This window comes from Hyalella azteca, unplaced genomic scaffold, assembly GCF_000764305.2.
Source record: "Hyalella azteca isolate HAZT.00-mixed unplaced genomic scaffold, Hazt_2.0.2 contig904, whole genome shotgun sequence".
In the NCBI taxonomy this organism is placed as follows: domain Eukaryota; kingdom Metazoa; phylum Arthropoda; class Malacostraca; order Amphipoda; family Hyalellidae; genus Hyalella; species Hyalella azteca.
In genome coordinates this window covers 10,029-34,050 of record NW_025931238.1, presented here as the reverse complement: position 1 = coordinate 34,050, position 24,022 = coordinate 10,029, and the positions used below count along the sequence as shown (strand labels likewise).

The following is a 24,022-nucleotide window of genomic DNA, read 5'->3' as shown; positions in this document are numbered from 1 at the left end:
AACCACCCTGTGGTTAAAAAACGTGGGAACGTAGGAACGTACCTAAAAGTTATCGTTTTGCGTACTAATTTCAGAAATGAACGGAAAAATTCCGATAACGCTGGCGGTAGCTTGTTGTTAAATATAAATCTATGTGTCTGATTAAAATAAAATTAGTTCTAATTTGATATTTCAAGCGTGAAAAGGTTGAAAAATATTGGCATTTAGAATTTTAATTAAAAAAAAGAACGTAAAAAATTCATGCTACGCTAACAAATGTGTATTATTATTAAAAAGTAATTTTTTAATTAGAATCTAATCGGTTAAGATTCAACAATTTGATACACGAATAGATAGCCAAAAACTGGCATTTGGCGTGCCAATTTGATACAATGTGGTTGATAAAATTCTGACCACGCTCACATGAGCATAATGTTGATAGAAAGCTATGCTAATAATTAGAACCTAATCGGTTAAATCTGACAATTTTATGCGCGAAAAGGTTGCTAGTATCAGCTATTAGCATTAGAGTGAAGAAATTTTCGGCTAAAATCCAGAACAAACTCGACCATTAGTGTCGATGCGGTGGTTCGGGGTATCTTTCGATTCTTTTTAGGGAAATAAATACTCGAATTGTGACCAAGTTTCAATTTTTCGCGTCAATTCTTGCTCGCGCGTGGAAGTGAGTGACTAAGAGTGAGGTGTGGGTGATTGTCTATCTATGCGCTGATGTTCACCAATCACTACCAAATGTTCGCCAATCACCACTAATATTGATCCAGTTGCCCTATTTCAGTGAGTCTGATCATGATGTGTCATTGATGTAGAAAAAAACCGTACTCAATCTCTTATTTTTCACGAGCAGAATGTCTTTTGATTCTACATTTGTAACTGAGGTAAGATAGTAATTTGGTCGAAAACTCATAATTTAAAAAATATTAGCTACCTAAATATAATGTGAAATTTAATTACATATTTTTAGATCCACTACTATGGTCTATGAGTTATGACTATATCATACATGATACATGTGCATAAAAATTACTACCGTCAATGCCACTAAAGTCGCCAGTCGCCACCTCACTAAAGTCGCCATGCTGCAGGGAAAAGATAATATTTATTAAAATCGACCCAATACGAACATTTCGTTATCATAGGAAAATACTAGAACATTTATTAATATTGCCTAAAGATAGTAGAATGCATTTTCGACAATTGATTTGTTATTAGTTTTAAGATTTCAAATCAACATGACAAAAATTCATTGAGCGAAACGAATTTTTTCATTCTGCTTGATGAACTGCGTTTGGGCATAGTGGCAAAGCAGAGAGTTTTTTAGACTCTCCCTCAAGTTCATTTTTGAGTCCTATAAGTAGACCAGTAAAGTATCCTGGATACCAGCATCATCATACATAAGAAATTGGTTTGCATCTTGGGTAAATGAGGAAATTAAAAATGAACTGATTCTAAAAACTCTCTGGTTTGTCACTATGCGTTTGGGCGATACTTTATTTCCGCGAAAATGTTTTCCCTTCGAAGTTTGGGTCATACCGAGGTGAAACGCAGTAAACAGAGGTTCGTTTTGCTTGTACTCCCTGATTTTAATGATATGGACATTTATTTATAATCTATCCTAAACATAACTGGCGACTTATGTGTTTATAATTTTGGGAGAAATGGCGAAGTTTGTGATGGTTATTTGCTTTAAGAGCCAGGATTTGAAGATAAATGTTTATTACTTTTTAATACCTAGCTATAACGCAATAATTGTGTCTAAGTTAGGTCTTAGATACTGTAAGAAGCATTCATTGCCCATATTTATTCTCAGATTAATAGCAATTAGACTTTTAAAAGCTTATAAAACTACTTCAAAAGTTGAGCACGATACTCTTGCAACGATTGGAGTTGCGCGAACAAAGGGTCAAGCATAGAGCTGCTGCTCTGAGTACATTTGAATAGGCAAGACCGGAGTTGTCTTTCTACTAAATAAGCTTAATAAGGCTAACTACTCAGAGAAATCTCTTATAATAATACTTGATGTGTATTTCAGGAGGATAAACGTATTCGAAAAGATAAAGCACATTCCGTATGAAATTATATTATGTGTTATGTAATTACAATATTTGCATTTGTTCAAGTACGCATGTTAATATAATTATTTTGTATCATTAAAGATGACATCGAGGAAAGGAGCAAAGTTAAGATTATGGAGGCAGGAGGACATGGATAGGGCTCTTGCCGCCTGCAGAGTTGAGAATCTTCCTGCGTCAGCCGCGGCCCGTACGTTCAATGTGCCACGCAAGACACTCGCAGATCGCCTCTCGATGAGAGTCAAGGAAGACTGTGCACCAGGCAAACCGACCGCGCTGTCGGCAGAGCATGAGCTGTCGCTCTGCAATTACATTGAATATATGGCCAATAGAGGTTTTCCTTTGACAGTGACTCAAATTTTAATGTATGCCTGGTGCATTGATCGCAGGTCTGGGAGACACATATTTGGAGAGAGAGGACCTTGCTACGGATGGTGGCTGAAATTTCGTTCCAGACACCCTGAGGCAGTCAAACTTCGGAGACCCGAATGCCTGGATTGCGGTCGAGCAATTTTTTCAACTATAGGAAATTTAAGAAATTATTTCCAGTTACTGCGAAGGGTCCTCGAACGCGATAACTTCAGTGAACGGCCCCAAGACATCTACAACTGCGATGAAACGGTCGTGGATCTCAACAAATCCTCGCAAAAGGTTGTAGTGCCTCGACGAATGAAGAATTCTCATTCTCGACAAGTGGCATCAAGTGAACACATAAGTATTCACTGCTGCGTTTCAGCATCCGGCGTAGCAATGCCTCCAATGATCATTTTTAAAGCAGCGTTTCCAGGAGGCAACTATGCTGCTGGTGGCCCCGACGGAGCTTTGTACGGCAAACAAGCCACTGGCTTCATGGATTCCAAACTTTTCTTCCGGTGGTTCACCCAGATATTCTTGTTATTCGCTAAGCCATCAGCAGATAAACCAGTTCTCTTGCTGCTTGATAGCCATGCCTCCCACTGTTCTGCATCAGTTATTGACTGTGCCAGGCAAAACAATGTGATATTGTTAGCGTTAATGCCTCACATCACCCATCTCTGTCAGCCATTAGACGTTGCTGTCTATAAGTCATTCAAAGTTGCTCTCTCAAAGCTCGTAAAACTTGGGCAAGCCGTGCGAGGGAACTTGTGGATTGCAAAGAAGAATGTTCCGCGTATTATAAAGAGTGCTTTGGAAAATTCAATGACGGCTTCAAATATCAAATCTGGATTCAGAAAGTGCGGGATTCATCCCTTCAACCCGAACGCAATTGACAAGTCCCAACTTTGCAGAAACCAATTGATCCCCAGAACAGACGTTGACTTATCAATCATGCCAGAGAATTCTCCAAGTCAGTGTCAGCTTATGGATGAACCAACTCAACCAAGCACTTCAAATTTTGCTCCCAACTTGGACGACGCTGCTTTGATTTCCAGCAATAGGACGTCTGTGAACACCAGAGCTTTGAAGCCAACTGAGAGACTGGATTGCAACATGAACCGAGTAGTGGTCATTACTATTTCAGACGAATGTGGGCCGGTTGGGGAATCTGAAATTGAAATCATTGCACCAGAGTCTCCTGCAGCAGAGCTTCAATCGCCAAACGAAAATCCTCTTGTGGCGAGCGGTATAATTTCTTCAGATTTGGCAAGTATCTTCTTTCCTGTTGAAGAAGAAATTCTCTCTGGACGTCGCCGCCCGTTGCGAATTTCTTCTAAAGCGCGAGTCATGACTTCAGATGAAGTGCGTGCAGACCTTGAGTCACAAACAAAAGCAATAAAAAATAAAGGACAAAAGACAGCTCCTCGCAAGACCATCAGGCAAGAAAAGAAAGACGATGTCATCCCCTCAATGTCTCGAAACAAGCGTCCCAGGCAATCCAGTGAGGACGATTTTGCTCTGGAAGACAGCATCTGCTTGATTTGTGGACGCGATTGGGCTGCTGATCGGGTGCCCATCCAGGCAATGTGGGTTGGCTGTGAAACGCAAGGTTGTCCTCATTGGACTTGTCCGCGATGTCTTCATAATAACTTTGATTACACAGCCGATTTTTATTGTCGAAACTGCGAACAAATTTAATTTTTTAGTTTACTAAATCGGCATTCGTACGATATTACGTAATTTTTGCGCGATATTTTAGTAACAATCTTTTCTATTTAGTGTAAAAAATGACTATATATTTCCGAATTTTATTTGTTTCCTATTGTATACCACTTCATGCTCAAAGAAAACGTCTGAGAATGTAACAGTTTCGTAAACATGTAAAATCCAAGTGTTAGTATCTAAAGACTTTGTTTTAGTTTATTTCTATATCTTTATCTAAATTTCGTTAGTTGGTTTTACATTGACCAATTGTTTTTTTGTTACGCATAGTCCTATTCTTACTTTGATATTTCTTCTTCTTTTTTCATGCCCGTAGTAAAATCAAATATGTATACATATATGGAAATAAATATTACAATGCTTTCACCTCGACATATTTCAGTATCAATGGCGGGGGCTATATCGGTATTTGTGACGGTCGATATAGTAATAGGTATATTGCGGTTTCAGCGTTCACTGCATGGGCTATTAGACATGTCACAGATTTGTAACATCACAGAATTTTCACAGCATTTTAATGTCTCGAACACGCAACTCACTGCCCTAATTTTGATATACGCTTAACCGCCCTGCTCCTCTGCCGCTCGTCGCCGATTTGACAACTGTAGCAGGTAGCCAAGATCGAACCCTCATCTTACTGCTCCTGTAACTACTACGGTAGGTCACCTTGCCCTTGGATTTTGAAGAATTTGCATTGAGAAGGGGAAACTTCACGGCTGTTATTTATTTCTTACAATATTTACAGTGTCTGACGGAGGACTCAACGTACACCAGCATTTCAGCGGTCGAGTTCTTTTATGTGTGGTGCAGTGCGCTGTTTTGGCCGTTGAGTTAGAAATAGGGTCGGGAATTATATTTTTAGGTTTGAGGAAATTTTTCACGCTGCATTCAAGGAAATTTGTGAATTCTGTTCAGATTACTGACTAGTGTGCCACACTACTATGTAACAGACGAATTTTTTATACGGAACCGCCTATCCCTGAAGTGCGTTTTTTCGATTAATTGAAATCGAGGCGGATAAATGCGCGAATGAACAGCCCTCCCAACATCAATATTCGATGCAGTGAAACGAGTTTCTTTTTACGAATTTAAGATTAGTTCGAATCCTCTTACTTATTATAGACAGGAAAAAAATTTATTCATTGAGGTTGCATTTATTTTCGTACAAAAACAATATTTAAAGCATTTATTTATTAATTTTTTAAACAAAGACCGAAGTTCAAGGGTTGGTTTTGCCTAAATTTAAGGCTTTCTCTACTGTACCTCACGCAGGCGCTATTCACGAAAAGACTGTAATAACCTCGCCAGGCTATGGCGACTTTAGTGTACCCTTCGTCAGTATCGCTGGCGACTTTAAAGCAGGTACTATATACCTCGCCACTCCCGACGGGGCTCAGAAACTTCCATTTTATTATATGATCGAGCAATAAAAAAACCTCGTGACTTTTTTTCTCGAAAGTCTAAACATTAGTCAACCCTGTACAAGTGTTACATTTTACATTTAATTTTTAGCTGATTGGTGTTTCAAAATCCAATATATTCTATTGCGTTTCCCGAAAGTGGCGACTTATGTGGCATTGACAGTAGATTGCTTAAGTTGCAACTCGCAAGTTTACCAGGAATTTAAAGCAAAGAAAACTGCCAGAATATTAACCATTTCTTAAGAATGAAAACGTTTTGGAGTCCAGCTCCATCGTCAGTTCAAAAGTTCAAATTTTACAGACAAATTGACAGCTTGGGCATGGGTCTACCACCAGGTCCTACTTTTGCAGTTTTGCTTATAGGCCTACCTAGTACTAGGCTAGTACCTACCTATTTTTATGTGTTTTCTTGAGACTAAATGGCTGGCCAATTGTCCTCTTGATTTTAAACCTGTTTTTTTTAACTGATATGTTGATGATACTTTTTTTACTGTTCAAGCATCCTTCTCATGTGACCCTTTTCTTTGATTAGGCTACCTAGGTATCTTAACCTCCAACATCAGTCAATAAAATTCACTATGACACCATGGAGCTTGAAAAGTTGAAACCAACAATAGTTTATCATTTCTTGATTGTACCTAATGTTACAAAATATAATGGGTGTTTCCAGACCTCTGTGTTCAGAAAGTCAACGTTTACCGCCATTACCGGTTTAAGCACCAGCTTTTTTAGGTTTTGCTCATTTCATTTAAAATTAAATGGGATTAAAACATTATTAAATCGTGGCTTCCATATTTGTTTCCATCGCAACTGATTTATACCATAAATTGGGATAACTTTGAGTCTTTGACCACTTTTTTTATTCAAAATGATGCCATTTTTTACTAGATAAGTTAAACTTAAATTGAAACGTGCAAAATACAGGTCTATACTCTAGCTTTACTCTCCATAAATTGCTGGCAATTGCCTCTCATAGTTTTGATGTAATTTCAAAAAATGTGATGGTCTTTGTTACCCCAGCTCTTGGGGTTTCTTTGACGGGGTGATAAAATAAATTTTATTTTTTGGTAAAATAACTCCAGGTTGTGGTGCATTGCAGTTAATGTAGTAGAACTCTTCTAGTTACATATGCAAAAGACAAATTTTAGGAAAGTGTCATAGTTTGCAAATGGAGGTCACCACCCCCCAATGGGCGAAATGTGACCACCTAATGGCAGCCTTGATGGGTTAACATTGACTGGTTTGGAAATTAAGTTAAAATTACCATATATAAGACTCTGTAGAGTCTGAAACATAAAGAAAAAAACATTAATAGGTGTATCAAACATAAAATATGTTATATAGGTACCTATGGTAATTTAACTTAATTTCCAAGCCGGTCAATGTTACCCCGTCACGGCTGCCATTAGGTGGTCAAAGTTCCCCCATTGGGGGCGGCGCCCCCCATTTGCAAACTATGACACTTTCCTAAAATTTGTCTTTTGCATATGTAACTAGAAGAGTTCTACTACAATGCATCAAAACCTGGAGTTATTTTACCAAAAAATAAAAAAAATTGGAGGGGGTACTCCAATAGGCTTTGAATAATAGCTCTTTTTTGTGGGTCACATTATTAATTTTTTAATCTACAGTATTAGATATGCAAACTTTTTAAATCTTTCTATTGTGTTACATAGCCTCAGCATTAGGCCTTTGATGGCCATTGACAAAATTTTCCTATGTCAAATCGTTTTTGAGTTTTGGGGGTTTTTGTTAAAAAAAACGAAAAGTGGTCAAAGTTACCCCGCCGGTCAAAGTAACCCCATTTTACGGTACTCAAATTAACAAATTCATGTCAAGGCAATATAATGAAGTTGTTCCTGATTGTGACAGTAGGAACCTGATTTATTGATCTTTTCCCTACTTCGGTAAAGCATCTGAGACTATGGCTAGGGAATTGAAAGATTTGATCAATAAATATCTTCCAAATGTAAATCTGCAGGTGCTATTGGTGAATAACTTCAAAATCGGTTAATTCTTCAAGTATAAAGATGCTCTCCCTCTTTTTATGTGTTTGTCCCTAGTATATAGATACTGTTGTGTGCAGTGCGCATCAGCGTACATTGGTATGACATCTCGCAATTTTTACACTAGGCTGGCGGAGCATAAGGGCAGAAGCTTTAGAACGGGAACAATACTTGCGCATCCTCCTCATTCAGCTGTGCACGTCCATGCCAAGCAGTGCAATGTTCCGGTGTCTGATAGTGATTTCAGAGTTCTAGCTTACACGACCGGTGTTACTGACCTACGGATTTTAGAATCCCTGTACATTTTTAAACAGAAACCTGGTTTAAATGCAGCCTTTAGCTCCAATCCCCTTGAAATGGTAAATAGATAGGCCTGTCTCCTTATGTGTATTTGTTTTTGTCAATTTATGTTTTTATCTTCTATGTGAATTTAGTTTTCTAATTGATTCTGATTTTCTTATAGGTTTTCATCTTTTGAACTGACGATGGAGCTGGACTCCAAAACGTTTTCATTCTTAAGAAATGGTTAATATTCTGGCTATTTTCTTTGCTTTTAAATTCATGATACATGTGATGTCAGATGTGCACATGTTCATATATTATCCCTCCAATAAATGAATAAATTATTTATTTGTATGTTTATTTTTTATATTTTTTATACTAGGGCTACTAGGTATTTCTATTATTTCTTTTTGTTGCTCAGGTTAGTAAAATTTAAGACTGCAAATTTAAAATATTTGAGTAGGTATCTGTAAAGCCTGATGTTTCTCATTGCTTTGTATAAATATTAATAGCGAGAAATTTTGCCATACCTACCCAGGTATCTCTTTTAATGGAGGTGATATAGATGTACCTACCTAGTACCTATTGATTATGATTTTTTATTGGCACTAATTTGATCTCAATGTTCAGATCTTGCGATGGAGATATGCAGCTGCCCTGGCATCGGTTCTTCTTGTCCAAGTTGTTCTACCTTCTTTCGCATGTGGCATTTTCAAGACTTTTTTTGTGCTACAGGTTTGTTCAAAATCTAATCTTAAAAATCTAGTAATACTAATCTAAACAATTTTACTCAAATTCAGTCCCATGTTGCATATTTTTCTGGTAATGATTGGTAAAATTGCTTCTTTAATAGACAATTTCCAAGAATTGTGTGGTGATAGTTGAAGCAGGTGTATTGATACTGCTTGTCCAAACTATAAAATTGGTTAAAATTCAATTATGAACAATTAACAAGACAGAAATGCCCATTCTCAAGCCAATATGGAATATTAGACAGAATTTTCCTAAAATTGCATTTAAAAATATTGTTTCTCAGTTGATTTTCATAAATTGCCTGTAAAAAAATGGGCTATAGCCTAATTCATATTATTTAGGTACTGAAGAAATTATGAATGACTGCACTATGGGCTAGTGTTGAAAACATCTACCTTTTGTGCTGCAACTTGGTGTTTCCTGCTATTTTTGGAACTGCGAGATTCCTGCTGAAAAAAATACCTTCTATCTAATTGTAAACTAAAGTACACAATCTGACTGCAAGATTACAAATGTATAAAAACATCACTTTTAAGCTGCAAAAGTTCATTCAGAAATTAGGAAAATTCAAATCTAGCAGAGGAGTGAAACTGACCAGAATTATGGTGTTTTTGTCAGACTAACCTGTGGCTTTTGTACAATTTTCTGTTTCATCCATTTCTATTGTCCTTGCACAACCTTTCTTGTTTAGTATAGAAAATGGCACAATTTTCCAGCAGTTTTTTTTAAATCAACCACAATATTATTTACTTTATCCATAATACTGAGAAAGTTTTGTCAGTACAGAAGATGGGCTGCTGGTATGAAGAATAGTCACTTTCAGACCAATCTGGATTGCTGGAAAGAATTTAAAATGAGGTTTAAAAAAAGGTGGTTTTACCCAATCTATAATATTGGGCAGAATTTTCTAAAAACTTACTTTATGTGCGTTTTCTTTACATGTAAATATCAAGTATGATTTTCTAAAAGCATTTAAAAAATTGGGCTTAACAAAAAATGGGCCTAAATTTTTGTTAAAGAAGTTGGTCAAGGGCCTAGGTGTGTGGGCCTAAGAAGTTTCTCACAGGCCAAAAAATTAAATTGGGTATGGTCATTTTGTTTTACTCTAGATTGGCTTCTGCCCAATTTTCCTATTTGGCTCTCCCCTCACTGAATCATGATTGGATTTTTTAGCCCTGAATTGAAGGATTTTTTATTCGTAAGCTATTTTTTGAGGCATGAGAGCCTTTTGCAAGCTTTGGAAAGCCATATATGAGCGTAAAACTCATTTGCCAAGCTGTAAACCAAGATTGTAATAATCCTACTGTTTTCTAAAATCAGGAGGCTCAAAAGCAATACCTTTTTCATTTTCATTGAAACAGGAATCAGGTGGCTCCAAAGTCATGTATTTCTGATGAATTGAAAACTTGTGGCTCAGAAATACCTAATGGTTACATTAAAAACACTTTATTATTAAAACACATCCAGAGAGCTGTGCTCCACAGTAATAAAGCTGTCATCAAGGCTATGTTCATAATGTCAGCTCTTCCTTGTCTATAAAATCCTTATTTCAATTCATGCACTCTAAAACATTCTCTCAATTATAGCACTTATTAATGATAGATTTACTATGCATATATATTTGGTAAATCAATATTTGAACAATAAAATATTCTTAAAATCCAGCCTCCTAGACTAGTTAGTAGCCTTGAGATTATATTTAAATGATGAGTTTGAGTTTGACAGGCAATTTTTACTGCCTTATACATGTGTTGCTTTGGCCTGATTTGCCAGATCAGGGCGGGATGAAATTTTGAATTATGTTCATAAACTATGCAGCTTAATGTTCTTCTAGCAGTATTATTAATTAATACGTATACAAATTGAATATGATGATATTTATTTTTTTTTGCTATGGTATTTCCTTCATGGCTCCTTTGCTGGCTAATGTCCACTGAGACAAATGATTATTTTCTCAGTTCTCCTTAGGCTGATAAGACATTAACACGTTAAGTGCGGCACAACCCACATTTCAGGCAGATGGCCTGAAAATGGCCAGGTCTGCAGATAAAAAAGCCTACAATTCAAAATATACTAGTAAAATTGAAGGTTATGGTGCAAAAATTGAATTTTTTATTCTTTCCTTGATTTTCAAAATTTAATAGGGTCGTAGTGCCATCATAATTTTTGTTGAAAAGCGCTGTTACCGGGGGTAATCTTAGGGCAGACCAAGCTCATGTGTTTCAGCTCACAAATGTCTATTATCTATTTCATTTATTTATTGTTTTCATTTATTGCAAACATGGTTATTATTTGTTATATTTCATGCATTTATGTCTAATGTCGCCCTATGTTGTTTTGTCTCGTTTCAGGTAATGAATGACGCCATAAACTCTATTTAATGCATGCCAAATAAACTTGTCTCGAGTTAGCAGAATATTCTAAAACTCTCACCGCCATCACCAAATTGTGAGTTGGCTTATTCTTTGTGCGTGATTCAATTATGTACATATTTTAGGCTGATTGCTTTATGCATTTTGGTTCTTATTCATTCTATTGTCATTTATTGTTACAATGGTTCTTTTTATATCTGTCAGGTTGATTAATTTTTAGTGCGATGCTTGTGCTTGCAATAATTACTTTAATTGTTTTCTTAAATCATTTTTGCATTTAAAAGATCTGCACTTGCACTTGCTCTTGACTGTTTTAACCCTATATAATATATTCCTTAATTCACTCCTATTTTGTTGTTCATGTTTAAAGTCAAATTAATTCACTAAATTCCCTCACATAGCAAATAAATTATTATGTCTCTTATTGCATGTATATTTATGTTCATTTGTTTGTTTCAGTTGCTGTGTGTTTCACTCCACCCATTGTTTCATTCCATAGTTCATATTCCTTAGTTTCATAGTTCTATAGTCCTGAATTATCTTGTCTATTGATCCAATTCTAAGTATGAGTTTGGCAACTATTTCTTATTGTATAAAATTTTAACATATTGGCTTTTCTTTGAATAAATGAAAATAAATACTTGAATAAAAGCAAATCCCTAAGTAATTCATTAATTCCCGTTTCTGTGACAAGCACTATACGAGTAATTTTCACTAAGTGAACAACGAGTTTGTTCCACCCGCTAGTGCGCCCGGTTACAGCGCAATTGAAGACAACTAAATTGCGGAATTTATCCAAAAAAAGGCCCTGCAACTCAATGGTGGGTTGTGCCGCACTTAACGTGTTAATATATCACACAACAAGGAGCAATTAGCAAAGAGTTATATAATGTTTAGGGGAGGAAGAAGTACACAAGGCAAAACCTTGGACTGAACCTTACCTTAGTAACTTGGCTTAGATCTTAAGACTAATCAAGTTGCCAGGTTCACATATTAAATCTTGAGTATATGAAATTATATTCCTAGAAGGCCATTTGTTGTGGCAGCTTCATCTAAAATTCTTGTAAGAAAACATTAAATTTTGGGTTGAATATTTGTGGGTAACTGTTTGTAGGATGCTAAGGAAAATAGGCAAATTTGGTTTTTGCACTGTATAAAGAGTATAGAGTATTTTACTCATCCATATATTTTACATTTATTTTATATGTAAATATTTACATATATTATATGTACATTTTACAAGAGTATATAGGTACCTTTATATTTTTTCACTGTCCAATGGTGTATGAGAGGTTTTAATTGTTGCTAATATTATTAATGACTTGACAGGTCTGGCATCCAGTAACTGTGGTGCAAGAACTCTGGCAGAGCTCTTGGATATCTGGACTGTTCTTGCCCACCCTCTGTTACCTCATCCTTGTCAGGGTTCATGTGCACAACTACTCAGGTAGGTATATTATATATTAGGTATATATAGTATATACCTGAGGAGATATACTCAGGATTATATATTACTGCATATATTCCTTCTATGTGCAGTCAATCTACTCTTGTTACTATTGAATGATTGAATAGACTGTTTAGTCTGGAAAACATTTATTTATAGAATGGAAGACTACAAAAATTTGTCATGAAATTGTATGTAATCAAGTCTAATTATTAGTTGAATAATATTTTTCCTCATTTTACTAAATGCTTAAGATTTAGATACGTATGTATATTTATATGGGTGGTTAATGATTGAAGAATTCATTGATTTAAATTGTCAGGGTTGAACAATATTCTCCAGATGACATTGGTTGATGAAAATGAAGCTTCAAGGAAGATAATTTAATTTATGAACGTTTCTAAAGTAACAACTTTAACATTAATTTTCAAGTTTTAGGAATCATTGGACTCCAGCTTTCAGTCACATATGAACTAGGTACCCAATTTTCTGAACCTTAAGACTGCTTCAGAATTATTTTCACGGTTCCAAATTTGTGTTGTCATATTTATGTGCCTCATGTGCTTATTTTAGCCAAAATTTCAGTATTCAATGCTAGCTATAACTTTAGAATGAATGTTGTCACATTTGAAACGGTTAATAAATTAAATATACTTCCTTGAAGCTGCATTTTTATCAACCAATGCCATCTGGAGAATATTGTTCAACCCTGAAAACTGAAATCAATGAATTCAGTCAATTCACTGGTCATTAATCACTTCTGTTTCAACAAGCTTATTCTGCTATCTTATACCAATGTATATATATGACTTTTCTTGAATTATTAATGTCCTCAATTGTGTTATTTATAATTTACTTTGAGGTGCAAGGCGCCTTAAGAAATTTAATGTTGCTGCATAGCAGGTACGATAAAAATCCATTCAGGAAATGAACTGGCAATAAGTTTCCTATAAGTTTTTATTGTTTTGTTGAAAAATGTAAAGTAGGTAGGTATCTTTTTCATACATAAACAAAAGAATTACTACCTATGTTATGTCTCCTTGTGAAAATACAGAAAACTAATTCATTGATTATTTATTGATTATTTATATAGTTGTGGAGGACCACAGCACCAAAGTATGGCATGTGTGCCACAAGGCGCTCAGACTGAAGTCGCTGTGTGTCACTGCCGTGCTGGTGTCCTGCATCAGCTACCTCACGCATCACTATGCTGCTGCTGCTCATCCTCTCTTCGCTTCTCTTGTACTCCCATGCTCTAGGTAATATACCTACCTATATACAGTACATATGCAAATAGTGACCAGAGAATTCGTTGCCATCTAGAACTAATATATTCATATATGCATATCTAGTTTATATTTGGTCAATCATTGCTCCCTGAAGCATTTTAGTTTCTAGTTTTTTCTTGTTAGTCTGAGGTGTGTATGGTTCATGTATTTAGTTCAACAAATCAAGAATTAAAATTCATCTCTAACTACTACTGAGATGATGATTGTTAAGCGCAAGGGGAATTTATACATATTTTGCAGTAAATAATGTTAATCACAATCATATGAACATGAAAAGTTATGGTATTAGTCATGTGCAGTTCTGGAAGCGCAGCCACGTGCATGAATTCGCGCGCCCTGCTCGCATGGTGTCTGGGCGTCGTCTGCGGGCTGCACTACGCCTTTGTTTACATTCTCGGTGGCGGCAACCTCGTCACCATGGCAACCATCCCCGCCCCCAAGAAGCAGAGGCTGCGAGCTCTGTTGGCGCCCAGCGCTCTTGGGAGGAGGATGCACGCTGCGTTCTGGGGAGATGGCGAGAATGAACCTCACCTCGCAGGCATTGGCATCAGAGGTGTCATGTCCTTAGTTATCTGCTATGCTTTTATTGGTGAGAAGATCAAATTAATTGTATGTTTAGTATCGTTTAAATTTTAGTGAGTTAATTCGTTTGGAAAATAGTTATTTTCATATTTCCCTATTGAACTGTTCTTGAGGTCTAATATTTTCGTCTGAAATGCCATTGTTTCATTTTACTCTAGACTCCACGTTTCTTCTCCCTATATTAGTACTCTGGCCACATTTTATTCGACATTTTAAGTAAAATGAGTATTTAATATTCATTGCATATTCAGTTAAATGAGTATTTAATATTCATTGCATTTTTGATGCAGGGGGGATGCTTGAGTCTTGGGTAGGCAACGTCTTGGGGATTAACCCCAGCTCTGAGCTCCCCCATGCTGATGCTCTCACCTCCGACTTCAATTCAACGGACAATATTCCTGCTCTCAAACAAGGTCAGTTAAACAGAACTATTAAGATGTATAAGATAAATATAACCTTAACCTCACAAACATCATGTAGTGTTTTGTATCCATTGGCTGATTTAAAAACATCAACAGCTACAATAACTTCATTTATGAGCATATTTACTTCATATAGTAGTAGAAAATTACTGCCGTTAAGACATTCAGTGATTCACTTCAGTAAAACGACCAGCTAAGAGCTTCATTGTAATGATTCAAAGCCACTACGATAGATCGTTAATGAAAAATGATCAATGATTGTCAGTCTATTTAGTCAAATTTCCAATCATTATCATGTTGGCTTCCTAGTTTCCAAGGTTCAATAAATTAGGATGTTTGTTTTGTTAGATTAAAGCTCTTTTTTAATGCAAGTTTGCTTGAAGATCAGCGAGTATATAAATGTATTGTTATTAAATCCCTGCTTCTCATCAGAACTTGCATTAAATTGCGACATATAGGCAAATATCATCATTGTGATATTGACAACCAAAAAAGGCTTATTTAACAGTGATAACCTTAAGAAGAGGATGTTGATTCAATTTGTGTTTGTTTCAACCGCAACATGAGTACAAAATAATAATAATAAAGATAATAATATTGATGTTAATAATTGATATTCGTGTCAGCCACAAGATTGGGGGTGACAATAATAATAGAAATAATGGTATTGATAGTAATGAAAAAGGGTGTTTTTTTCAGCTGTGTCCTATGTAAGAAATAATAACAAAGATAATATTGATGATAATAAGTAAATAATTATTGTTGCGTCAGCCGTGACTTATGTAAGAAACAATAGCGAAGATAAGGGTATTGATAATAATAAGTAAATAAGTATTGCCTCAGCCGTGACTTATGTAAGAAATAATAGCGAAGATAATAGTATTGATAATAATAAGTAAATAAGTATTGTCTCAGCCGTGACTTATGTAAGAANACATGTCCATTTTGGGGAAGATTAATGGAAACGTATCCATAATGGGCAACAATAATGGCAACATGTCTATGATGGGGAATAATGGCAACGTGTCCATGATGGGGGATAATGGTAACATGTCCATAATGGGCAACAATAATGGCAACATGTCTATGATGGGGAATAATGGCAACATGTCCATGATGGGGGATAATTTTGGCAACATTTCCTTGCTGGGTAGAAATGATTCTACCGTCGGCTATCACATGGGCAACACATCATTGTTGGGGGGTAACTTTGGGAATGCTTCGATGGTGGGGAACACGCTAGGCAACACTTCAATGCTGGGGAATACCTCAACTATGGGGAATAATAATGCTACAATGCATGGGAATATGTCAACAACAGGCAACATTCCCATCATACGGAATGCAGCAGGCAACATGGCTCTCTTTGGCCACGCTGTTGCCAACTGCGATAAAGTGTCGACAGAAGCTGGCACCGAGACTAAGAAGAAGAAGTTGATGGAATTTTTCAAGTCCACTTTGGCTTCTGCTTACAGTCAGGTATGCATAAATCTTCCCTCTGGTATAAGTTGCAGTTGTTCCTTGGGAGAAAATGTATTGGTGAAATCATATAAATATTTAAAATATTTGAATCTTTGCTTTACTTATTCATAGAAGTCTACTGCCGTTAGATCCACCCTCCCTGCCATAAAGTTCTGCCATTCCTATAACACATCACCATTAACCGATCTCCGGAGTAAAGAACTCGTTTAGTTCTATGGAAAAATTGTGTGGTGCTCACAGATTAGAAGTTACAATGAAATTATTTGGAGCAAGCAATTAGACTTTATTTAATCACTCCATATTTTAGTTTGTTGTGGACATAATGCGTCTCGAATAACTGTCATGAATAATTGTTAGTGCAGTTGGTGAAAAAAATGCAGAAAATGCCTTGAGTTACAATAGTACACATGTTGATTATTATATCATTAGTTAGTATTTACTAATAATTGCCGACATTAATTAATTAATTGCCGTGCAGTTAGTGGAGAAGATGCGCCGCCTGCCACTGGTGCGCTCCCTGCTGGCTGACCTTCCTGACGCTGCAAACAGACGCGTCTTCGCTGGTGCTATGCCACTGGTGTGGCTAGTGCAAGGTGGTGTGGCTAGTGCAAGGTGGTGTGGCTAGTGCTAGGTGGTGTGGCTAGTGCAAGGTGGTGTGGCTAGTGCAANAACTCACTGCAGGTCTGTGTGGCGTCTTGTATTAACTATACAACACACTGCAGGTCTGTGTGGCGTCTTGTATTAACTATACAACTCACTGCAGGTCTGTGTGACGTCTTGTATTAACTATACAACACACTGCAGGTCTGTGTGACGTCTTGTATTAACTATACAACACACTGCAGGTCTGTGTGGGCGTCTTGTATTAACTATACAACACACTGCAGGTCTGTGTGGGCGTCTTGTATTAACTATACAACACACTGCAGGTCTGTGTGACGTCTTGTATTAACTATACAACACACTACAGGTCTGTGTGGGCTGGTCACGGCGAGTTACACAGAGGACGAGTTTGGTGTCGTGCAGCGCGACCTGAGCAACCTGCTGGCGGCCATACTCAACCTCAACCTGGTGCGGTGGTAGGGTTGTAATGCGCTGCCTGGTGCGGTGGTAGGGTTGTAATGCGCAGCCTGGTGCGGTGGTAGGGTTGTAATGCGCAGCCTGGTGCGGTGGTAGGGTTGTAATGCGCAACCTGGTGCGGTGGTAGGGTTGTAATATGCAGCCTGGTGCAGTGGTAGGGTTGTAAAGCTCAGCCTGGTGCGGTGGTAGGGTTGTAATACGCAGCCTGGTGCGGAGGTAGGGTTGTAATGCGCAGCCTGGTGCAGTGTTAGGGTTGTAATGCTCAGCCTGGTGCGGTGGTAGGGTCGTAATACGCAGCCTGGTGCAGTGGTAGGGTTGTAAAGCTCAGCCTGGTGCGGTGGTAGGGTTGTAATACGCAGCCTGGTGCAGTGGTAGGTTTGTAATTCGCTGCCTGGTGCGGAGGTAGGGTTGTATTGCTCAGCCTGGTGCGGTGGTAGGGTTGTAAAGCTCAGCCTGGTGCGGTGGTAGGGTTGTAATACGCAGCCTGGTGCAGTGGTAGGGTTGTAATTCGCTGCCTGGTGCGGTGGTAGGGTTGTAATACGCAGCCTGGTGCAGTGGTAGGGTTGCAATTCGCTGCCTGGTGCGGAGGTAGGGTTGTAATAAGCAGCCTGGTGCGGTGGTAGGGTTGTAATGTGCAGCCTGGTGCGGTGGTAGGGTTGTAATGTGCAGCCTGGTGCAGTGTTAGTATCAATGTTATGTGTTTGTAGGGCAAGTATAACACAGCTTTTCGTTGTACGCGCAACTCTGGGTTTTGTGAAAGTTTGAATGTATGGATCATCACAGTAAGCTTCAATGTTCTAACACTAGCAACCTGCCAAGTTAACTCTTTAGTCCATTTATTTGATATAAAAGAAGAGTTAAGAGTAAGAGTAAATGGCTGCATGTTTGCCATTATCTTGCAAATTTTAAACTAGCACGACGTCAAGAGCAATCCTGTGCCAAGGTAACTTTGTATAGGATTTACATGTATCATGATTCAGCATTGTATCATCACACTGTCAGCGTTGTATCATCACAATGTCAGCGTTGTATCATCACAATGTCAGCATTGTATCATCACAATGTCAGCGTTGTATCATCACACTGTCAGCATTGTATCATCACAATGTCAGCGTTGTATCATCACAATGTCAGCGTTGTATCATCACACTGTCAGCATTCTTATTGTACGTTAGAAAACCTGTCCTATGTCAGGACTCGCCTGGCTGTCTAGTGTGCTCATATTTTTATTTCAACAATTTCTAATCAACGCCACACCACCTAATTATTTCCCTATCCTCTCTCATCGATATATATCGTTTCACTCCCACGCTTTTTCTTCATCAGTAACTTGTTTCTGATGTAACATTATGTAGCAGTAGTTATAATTTTTCCCCTTACCATGAATTGCTAATTCACCCTGACCCCCCAGGTCCTGGACAAGGTGGGGCGCGCCCCCTTGCCTAAGCTGTGGGGTGGGGGAGGGGGTGTGGGTGTAGTGGGGGGCATGGGGGGCAGCACCCCCCACCACCTCACCCTGAGACGCGCCCTCAAGTCTGCCCTGCGCACCGCCATGTACAGACTCACGCACACCTTCGGCGACACGCTCATGTTAGTGCTATTCCTACCTGTAATGCTATTCCTGCCTGTAGTGCTATTCCTGCCTGTAGTGCTATTCCTGCCTGTAGTGCTATTCCTGCCTGTAGTGCTATTCCTGCCTGTAGTGCTATTCCTGCCTGTAGTGCTATTCCTGCCTGTAGTGCTATTCCTGCCTGTAGTGCTATTCCTGCCTGTAGTGCTATTCCTGCCTGTAGTGCTATTCCTGCCTGTAGTGCTATTCCTGCCTGTAGTGCTATTCCTGCCTGTAGTGCTATTCCTGCCTGTAGTGCTATTCCTGCCTGTAGTGCTATTCCTGCCTGTAGTGCTATTCCTGCCTGTAGTGCTATTCCTGCCTGTAGTGCTATTCCTGCCTGTAGTGCTATTCCTGCCTGTAGTGCTATTCCTGCCTGTAGTGCTATTCCTGCCTGTAGTGCTATTCCTGCCTGTAGTGCTATTCCTGCCTGTAGTGCTATTCCTGCCTGTAGTGCTATTCCTGCCTGTAGTGCTATTCCTGCCTGTAGTGCTATTCCTGCCTGTAGTGCTATTCCTGCCTGTAGTGCTATTCCTACCTGAACTGTAGTGCTATTCCTACCTGAACTGTAGTGCTATTCCTACCTGAACTGTAGTGCTATTCCTACCTGAACTGTAGTGCTATTCCTACCTGAACTGTAGTGCTATTCCTACCTGAACTGTATTGCTATTCCTACCTGAACTGTAGTGCTATACCTACCTGAACTGTATTGCTATTCCTACCTGAACTGTAGTGCTATACCTACCTGAAGTACTATTATCTACCTGAACTGTAGTGCTATTCCTACCTGAACTGTAGTGCTATTCCTACCTCAAGTGCTATTCCTACCTGAACTGTAGTGCCATTCCTACCTGATCTGTAGTGTTTTTCTTACCTAAATTTTGCTGTTATTACGCAAGTTGTAGATTCTTAAGGCTTTGGCTAATGTCATACCTGTCCGAACTTGGAGATTGTTATTATATATTTTTTTTGAATGGTCGATCATATGGCATTCCTTCCTGATCCGCGGAATATTATTAACCACCATTGTAATGGTATTCCTACCTGAACAATGGTGCAGGCAAGGCTCATTCCATTTCAGCAATTCCTTTTTCATATCATCATGCTTCTATCAATCATGTACTGTATAGGTTTGCACGAATAACAATTTTCTTCATCTATTTATTTATTTCTTTTGCTGACTAACGTTTATGAAAGTTGTTATGATAATTATTGTTATGATAATTATTGTTATTATAATTGTTATGATAATTTATTGTTTACAGGGAAGTTGAATTATCGAGCGCCCATCGCGCCAAGGTGAAGGCCTACCTCGACCTGAGAGAAGGATGAGTCATTCATCTACCAGTATCATTGAGTGTGTATTCATCTACCAGTATCATTGAGTGTGAATTCATCTACCAGTATCATTGAGTAAGAATTCATCAAGCTCCTTCATGATTGTTATCATCGCGTTCATGTTAATTGATGTTGATAAGAGTAATGTCATTTTATGTATTGTGTTCTAATTATTTGGTTTAAAAAGCTCTGTGTAAGAATTGTTTTACCATTGGCCCATTAAATGATGCCACTTGTTTATAACTTGGATCAAATGAATTTCTGTATATTTATTAAATTACTAATACAATAAAGCTTTGGCTGTAACAGATTATACATTTCAAGGCCTGATTATTAATTAACGTTTATTATTTAGTAAAACATTTTTGTTATCACTTATCATTAGTGTATATCCTAACGCATTTTGGCGTTTACAGTTTCCTGATATTTGATGGAATTTTCTAATAGTTTATTGTAGCAAAACATTCACCTCTTTCTGGTAGCTGTATTTGCAGCCAAAATATTCATTTAAACTAAACGAGATCCTGGCAAGGAAAGTGAGGGGAAAATGTCCCTGGAGATTCTCTGTTATGTTGCAAGCACTCCATCATCAGCATCAATTCATCTCATCATTTGTATTTTCTTTAGTTGCTCGCTTAGTTCGGTCGCTTATTTTCACCCGTTGGTGAACCGTGGCGCCCAGTTGAACTTATTTCTTCTAGTTTCACCCATTGATGTCCACACTGAACCGTGGCGCCTGGTTGAATTTAAGTTTGTAAAGCTCTAGTGACTGCACATGTAGCCAAAAATTGTGCTTCATAGCACGGCTATTAAGATAAAATATTTTCTTGTACATTTATGACCCTCTTTTTATGATTTGCATTTTTTCGAAGAAGGAAACTGCGCTCCTAAGAACGTAAGTCAAATAACTTAGTTTTCTACGCGCAGCTGTAAGAATTGAATAGAAAGCTCCGCGCCAATTAATTGTTCATTAATAAAACTAAATGAACTTGTGTGTTATTCAAAAGTGTATCAATATTTTATAGGCTGTCATGTCTACTCCTTGACGTTATTAAACTGATGCCTTGTAAGAGCCTTGGCTGTACAGCGCGGTCTCTAGATATGAGTAAACGATATCTTATCTTATTTGTATTTGCTTTGAACCTATTGACAACCTTGCTTTATTTCTAGTGTAGGTGAAATGAAGTTAACTAGCAAAATTGAAAATAAGTCGTTCTAAATTAATTACATGTTGCGCAGATGGACTAATTCTTTTAAATAATATTTTTCATGCTGGCAAGATGTTGATTTTGAAGCTTTTCAAAATCAATGTAACTCAATGAGCAACAGAGGACTATTGACTCTCAGCAGGACTATTTCTCTCCATAATCTCCATGTGTTGCTTGTGGGGTTGTTTAATTAATTATTATATCATATTAATAATTAAGCTTAATTAATTAAGAAGCTCGCGTCAAGCGATCGGTGCTAGCTTCACATCCAACGCTCGAGCGTGCCTGGGCACATGAAGGTCCAGCTCGTGCCTAGCGCTTACTTGTACGTAAGGTTGAGTTGCTCGTGATTAGGCATCTCAGTCGAGTAATCAGGGAGCGCTAATATCTTATAATTTATTATCATTTTCCAGAATTAACACGTTGACTACGATTGCTTCAGATAAACCATGGATTGCTTTGTCTTGTACTATTATTTCATTTTTTCTACTTTTTAAGCAGGGTTGCCAGACGGTCATTTTTCCCGGACAAATTCCGTGATTTAGTTTCTCTCAATTGCGTTGGCCGGCTAAAATTTATGATAGGGGTACTTCCTAATTCAATTTTAAATACTGCAAAAAGGAAATAAATTGAATTTTTATAGCGGAACCTACAAATAAACTAGTATACATTGAATTATCGGCTTTTTTTGTTGTCGAATTTGGCCGATTTTAGGCAACCTGAATTATGTACCACTACCTCCTGGAGAAATACATTTCGTGGTACGCATATGTACCAATACGTAGTCAACGTGTTAAAGAAGAAATAATGGCTCCACGAGTCCAATAATAATTTTGAAGACCACATTACATAGGCAATTGCAGTTATGTAAATCATCCAATCTAGAATTAATTAATCATTTATCAGATACGGACCGTACTAATGGTATAAATGTGTTGCTACTGATATTTAAAATTACTTAAATCACAGTTGGTACATATTAAAGTTGATGAATGAATTGGCATGGATAATAATAATGAGGTCTGGTTGGCTGGTAACTGCTGGGTTGTTATCAGCTTGAAATTTCCTCTCGTTCGTAGAAAATAAAGTGCAGATGATAACTCAAAGAAATATTCATATAAATTGCGGAGGTATTCAAGGAAATATTTATTTATATTGCGGAGGGTAACTCAAGGAAATATTTATATATTCCGATGGTAACTCAAGGAAATATTAATATATGTTCACAACACGGCTTACTTCTTCTAATTGTTTTGCCGGTCTATTCAGAAAAATGAGTGATAATATGACAAATAGCTATCTATAGTTTGCCCTGGTGTAGGTCATGTACACCAAGTTTAGGTCAAGAAAATGAACTTATCAGCGCTCCGTGCAGAATGTAAGTAATCATTTTGACGACCCACACATGTCTCTGAGTGTCATGTGTCAGTGACGCAAGGAGTGTAATGCTGTACGTCAAACACGTTGACCACGACACTTCGTCCTGCCAGATCATGATGGGGTAATTTTATAATAATAGCGGTGTCAGACTTATTAGGCCGTAGGCCTGTCGCCGATTCTTAACATCGCAGAACATTCACAGCATTTTGCGGTCTCGAACTCGCAACTCACTGCTACAATTCTGCTGTGCTTAACCGTCCGGCCTCCTTGCCGATTCTGACCAGAAACTGGCGCACAGAGCTGGGATCAAACCCGCGCCTCTCTGCGCCAATCTTGGTACTCAGGCCCTATATTTTTAAAAAAAAGTTAAGAGATCGTAAGTTCATCAGCCAATAATTGACGGCATTTCAAGCAAAATCTACCAATCATAGACAAGAAAATAGAGCGTAAGTACTTACGTTCACTTAGTGAGTTTTGAAAGTATGGCCCCTGGTTCAAAACTCGCTAAGTGAACGTAAGTACTTACGCTCTATTTTCTTGTCTATGATTGGTGGATTGCTTGAAAGGCCGTCAATGATTGGCTGATGAACTTACGATCTCCTAACTTTTTTTGAAAGTATGGGCCCTGAACTGTAACCACTGGGCCACCCTGCCCAGTGGTTAATTTTGTGGGAGACTATTCTACTTTTAGGCTATTATTGTACATCGGGTCTGCCATACTATCCTGCTGGGAAATTTGTAGAATTTAGACTGCACGGGAGTTGTGTTTGAGGAAGATAAAAATTATTGATTGAACGTCATATATTAGATAAGAAATCATGTAAGACTGCGCTGAAGTTGTCTTGAGTCTATCGCCTATGTCACCTGATGAAAGATTGCTTTAATGAAATAAATACAAGAAATATACACACAACCAATTTATTCATGTCGTGAAAAACGTTGGTAAGAATTTATTATCGAATATACTCGTACATGTGCGATAAATATTATACGTTGCATTTTCTTGAATTCATTTATTGCCTTAAACGAAAGATTTCCTCTGATGAGGGCAAGGCTAACGTTCTTAATCAGTTCTTCAGCAGTGTGTTCACAGATGAGGACTTGAACAGTATTCCAGATATTGAGGAGCGCCCAGTCGGCTCGAAGTTAACATGTTTTGAAATACACGAAGAAGAGGTTCTCAAGCGCCTGGTAGCTCTAAAT

General features: G+C 37.8%; 2 protein-coding genes across 3 annotated transcripts; both read left to right on the top strand.

The window, feature by feature from the left end:
• Window positions 1-648: 648 nt before the first annotated feature.
• LOC108669135 lies at window positions 649-15,180 on the top strand. Its single transcript, XM_047881025.1, has 7 exons — window positions 649-875; window positions 8,488-8,592; window positions 12,312-12,429; window positions 13,523-13,688; window positions 14,018-14,307; window positions 14,591-14,713; window positions 15,155-15,180. Exons 1-7 carry the CDS (start codon window positions 846-848, stop codon window positions 15,178-15,180), a joined length of 858 nt encoding a protein of 285 aa, XP_047736981.1. The 5' UTR covers window positions 649-845.
• A 482-nt stretch (window positions 15,181-15,662) lies between these two features.
• LOC108669136 (nucleoporin NDC1-like) lies at window positions 15,663-21,356 on the top strand. Of its 2 annotated transcripts, XM_047881035.1 has the most exons (6): window positions 15,663-16,201; window positions 16,683-16,781; window positions 16,858-16,871; window positions 17,173-17,275; window positions 18,696-18,874; window positions 20,159-21,356. In XM_047881035.1, the coding sequence occupies exons 1-6, from the start codon at window positions 15,698-15,700 to the stop codon at window positions 20,223-20,225; spliced, it is 966 nt and encodes a 321-aa protein (XP_047736991.1). In that variant the 5' UTR covers window positions 15,663-15,697; the 3' UTR covers window positions 20,226-21,356. The 2 variants fall into 2 exon arrangements, with proteins under 2 accessions (XP_047736991.1, XP_047736993.1); XM_047881037.1 differs by lacking the exon at window positions 16,858-16,871 and having other exon boundaries at window positions 16,683-16,797; window positions 17,175-17,275.
• The last annotated feature ends 2,666 nt before the right edge of the window (window positions 21,357-24,022 follow it).

What these genes read in the sequence shown, in the direction of transcription:
- LOC108669136 (XM_047881035.1), top strand. Translation starts at nt 15,698, where the DNA reads ATGGGCAACAATAATGGCAACATGTCTATGATGGGGAATAATGGCAAC. An exon ending in TGGCTTCTGCTTACAGTCAG is followed by an intron (nt 16,202 to 16,682) that starts GTATGCATAAAT and finishes ATTGCCGTGCAG; the next exon opens with TTAGTGGAGAAGATGCGCCG. An exon ending in ACCTTCGGCGACACGCTCAT is followed by an intron (nt 18,875 to 20,158) that starts GTTAGTGCTATT and finishes TATTGTTTACAG; the next exon opens with GGAAGTTGAATTATCGAGCG.
- LOC108669135 (XM_047881025.1), top strand. Translation starts at nt 846, where the DNA reads ATGTCTTTTGATTCTACATTTGTAACTGAG. An exon ending in AGACTTTTTTTGTGCTACAG is followed by an intron (nt 8,593 to 12,311) that starts GTTTGTTCAAAA and finishes ATGACTTGACAG; the next exon opens with GTCTGGCATCCAGTAACTGT. An exon ending in CTTGTACTCCCATGCTCTAG is followed by an intron (nt 13,689 to 14,017) that starts GTAATATACCTA and finishes AGTCATGTGCAG; the next exon opens with TTCTGGAAGCGCAGCCACGT.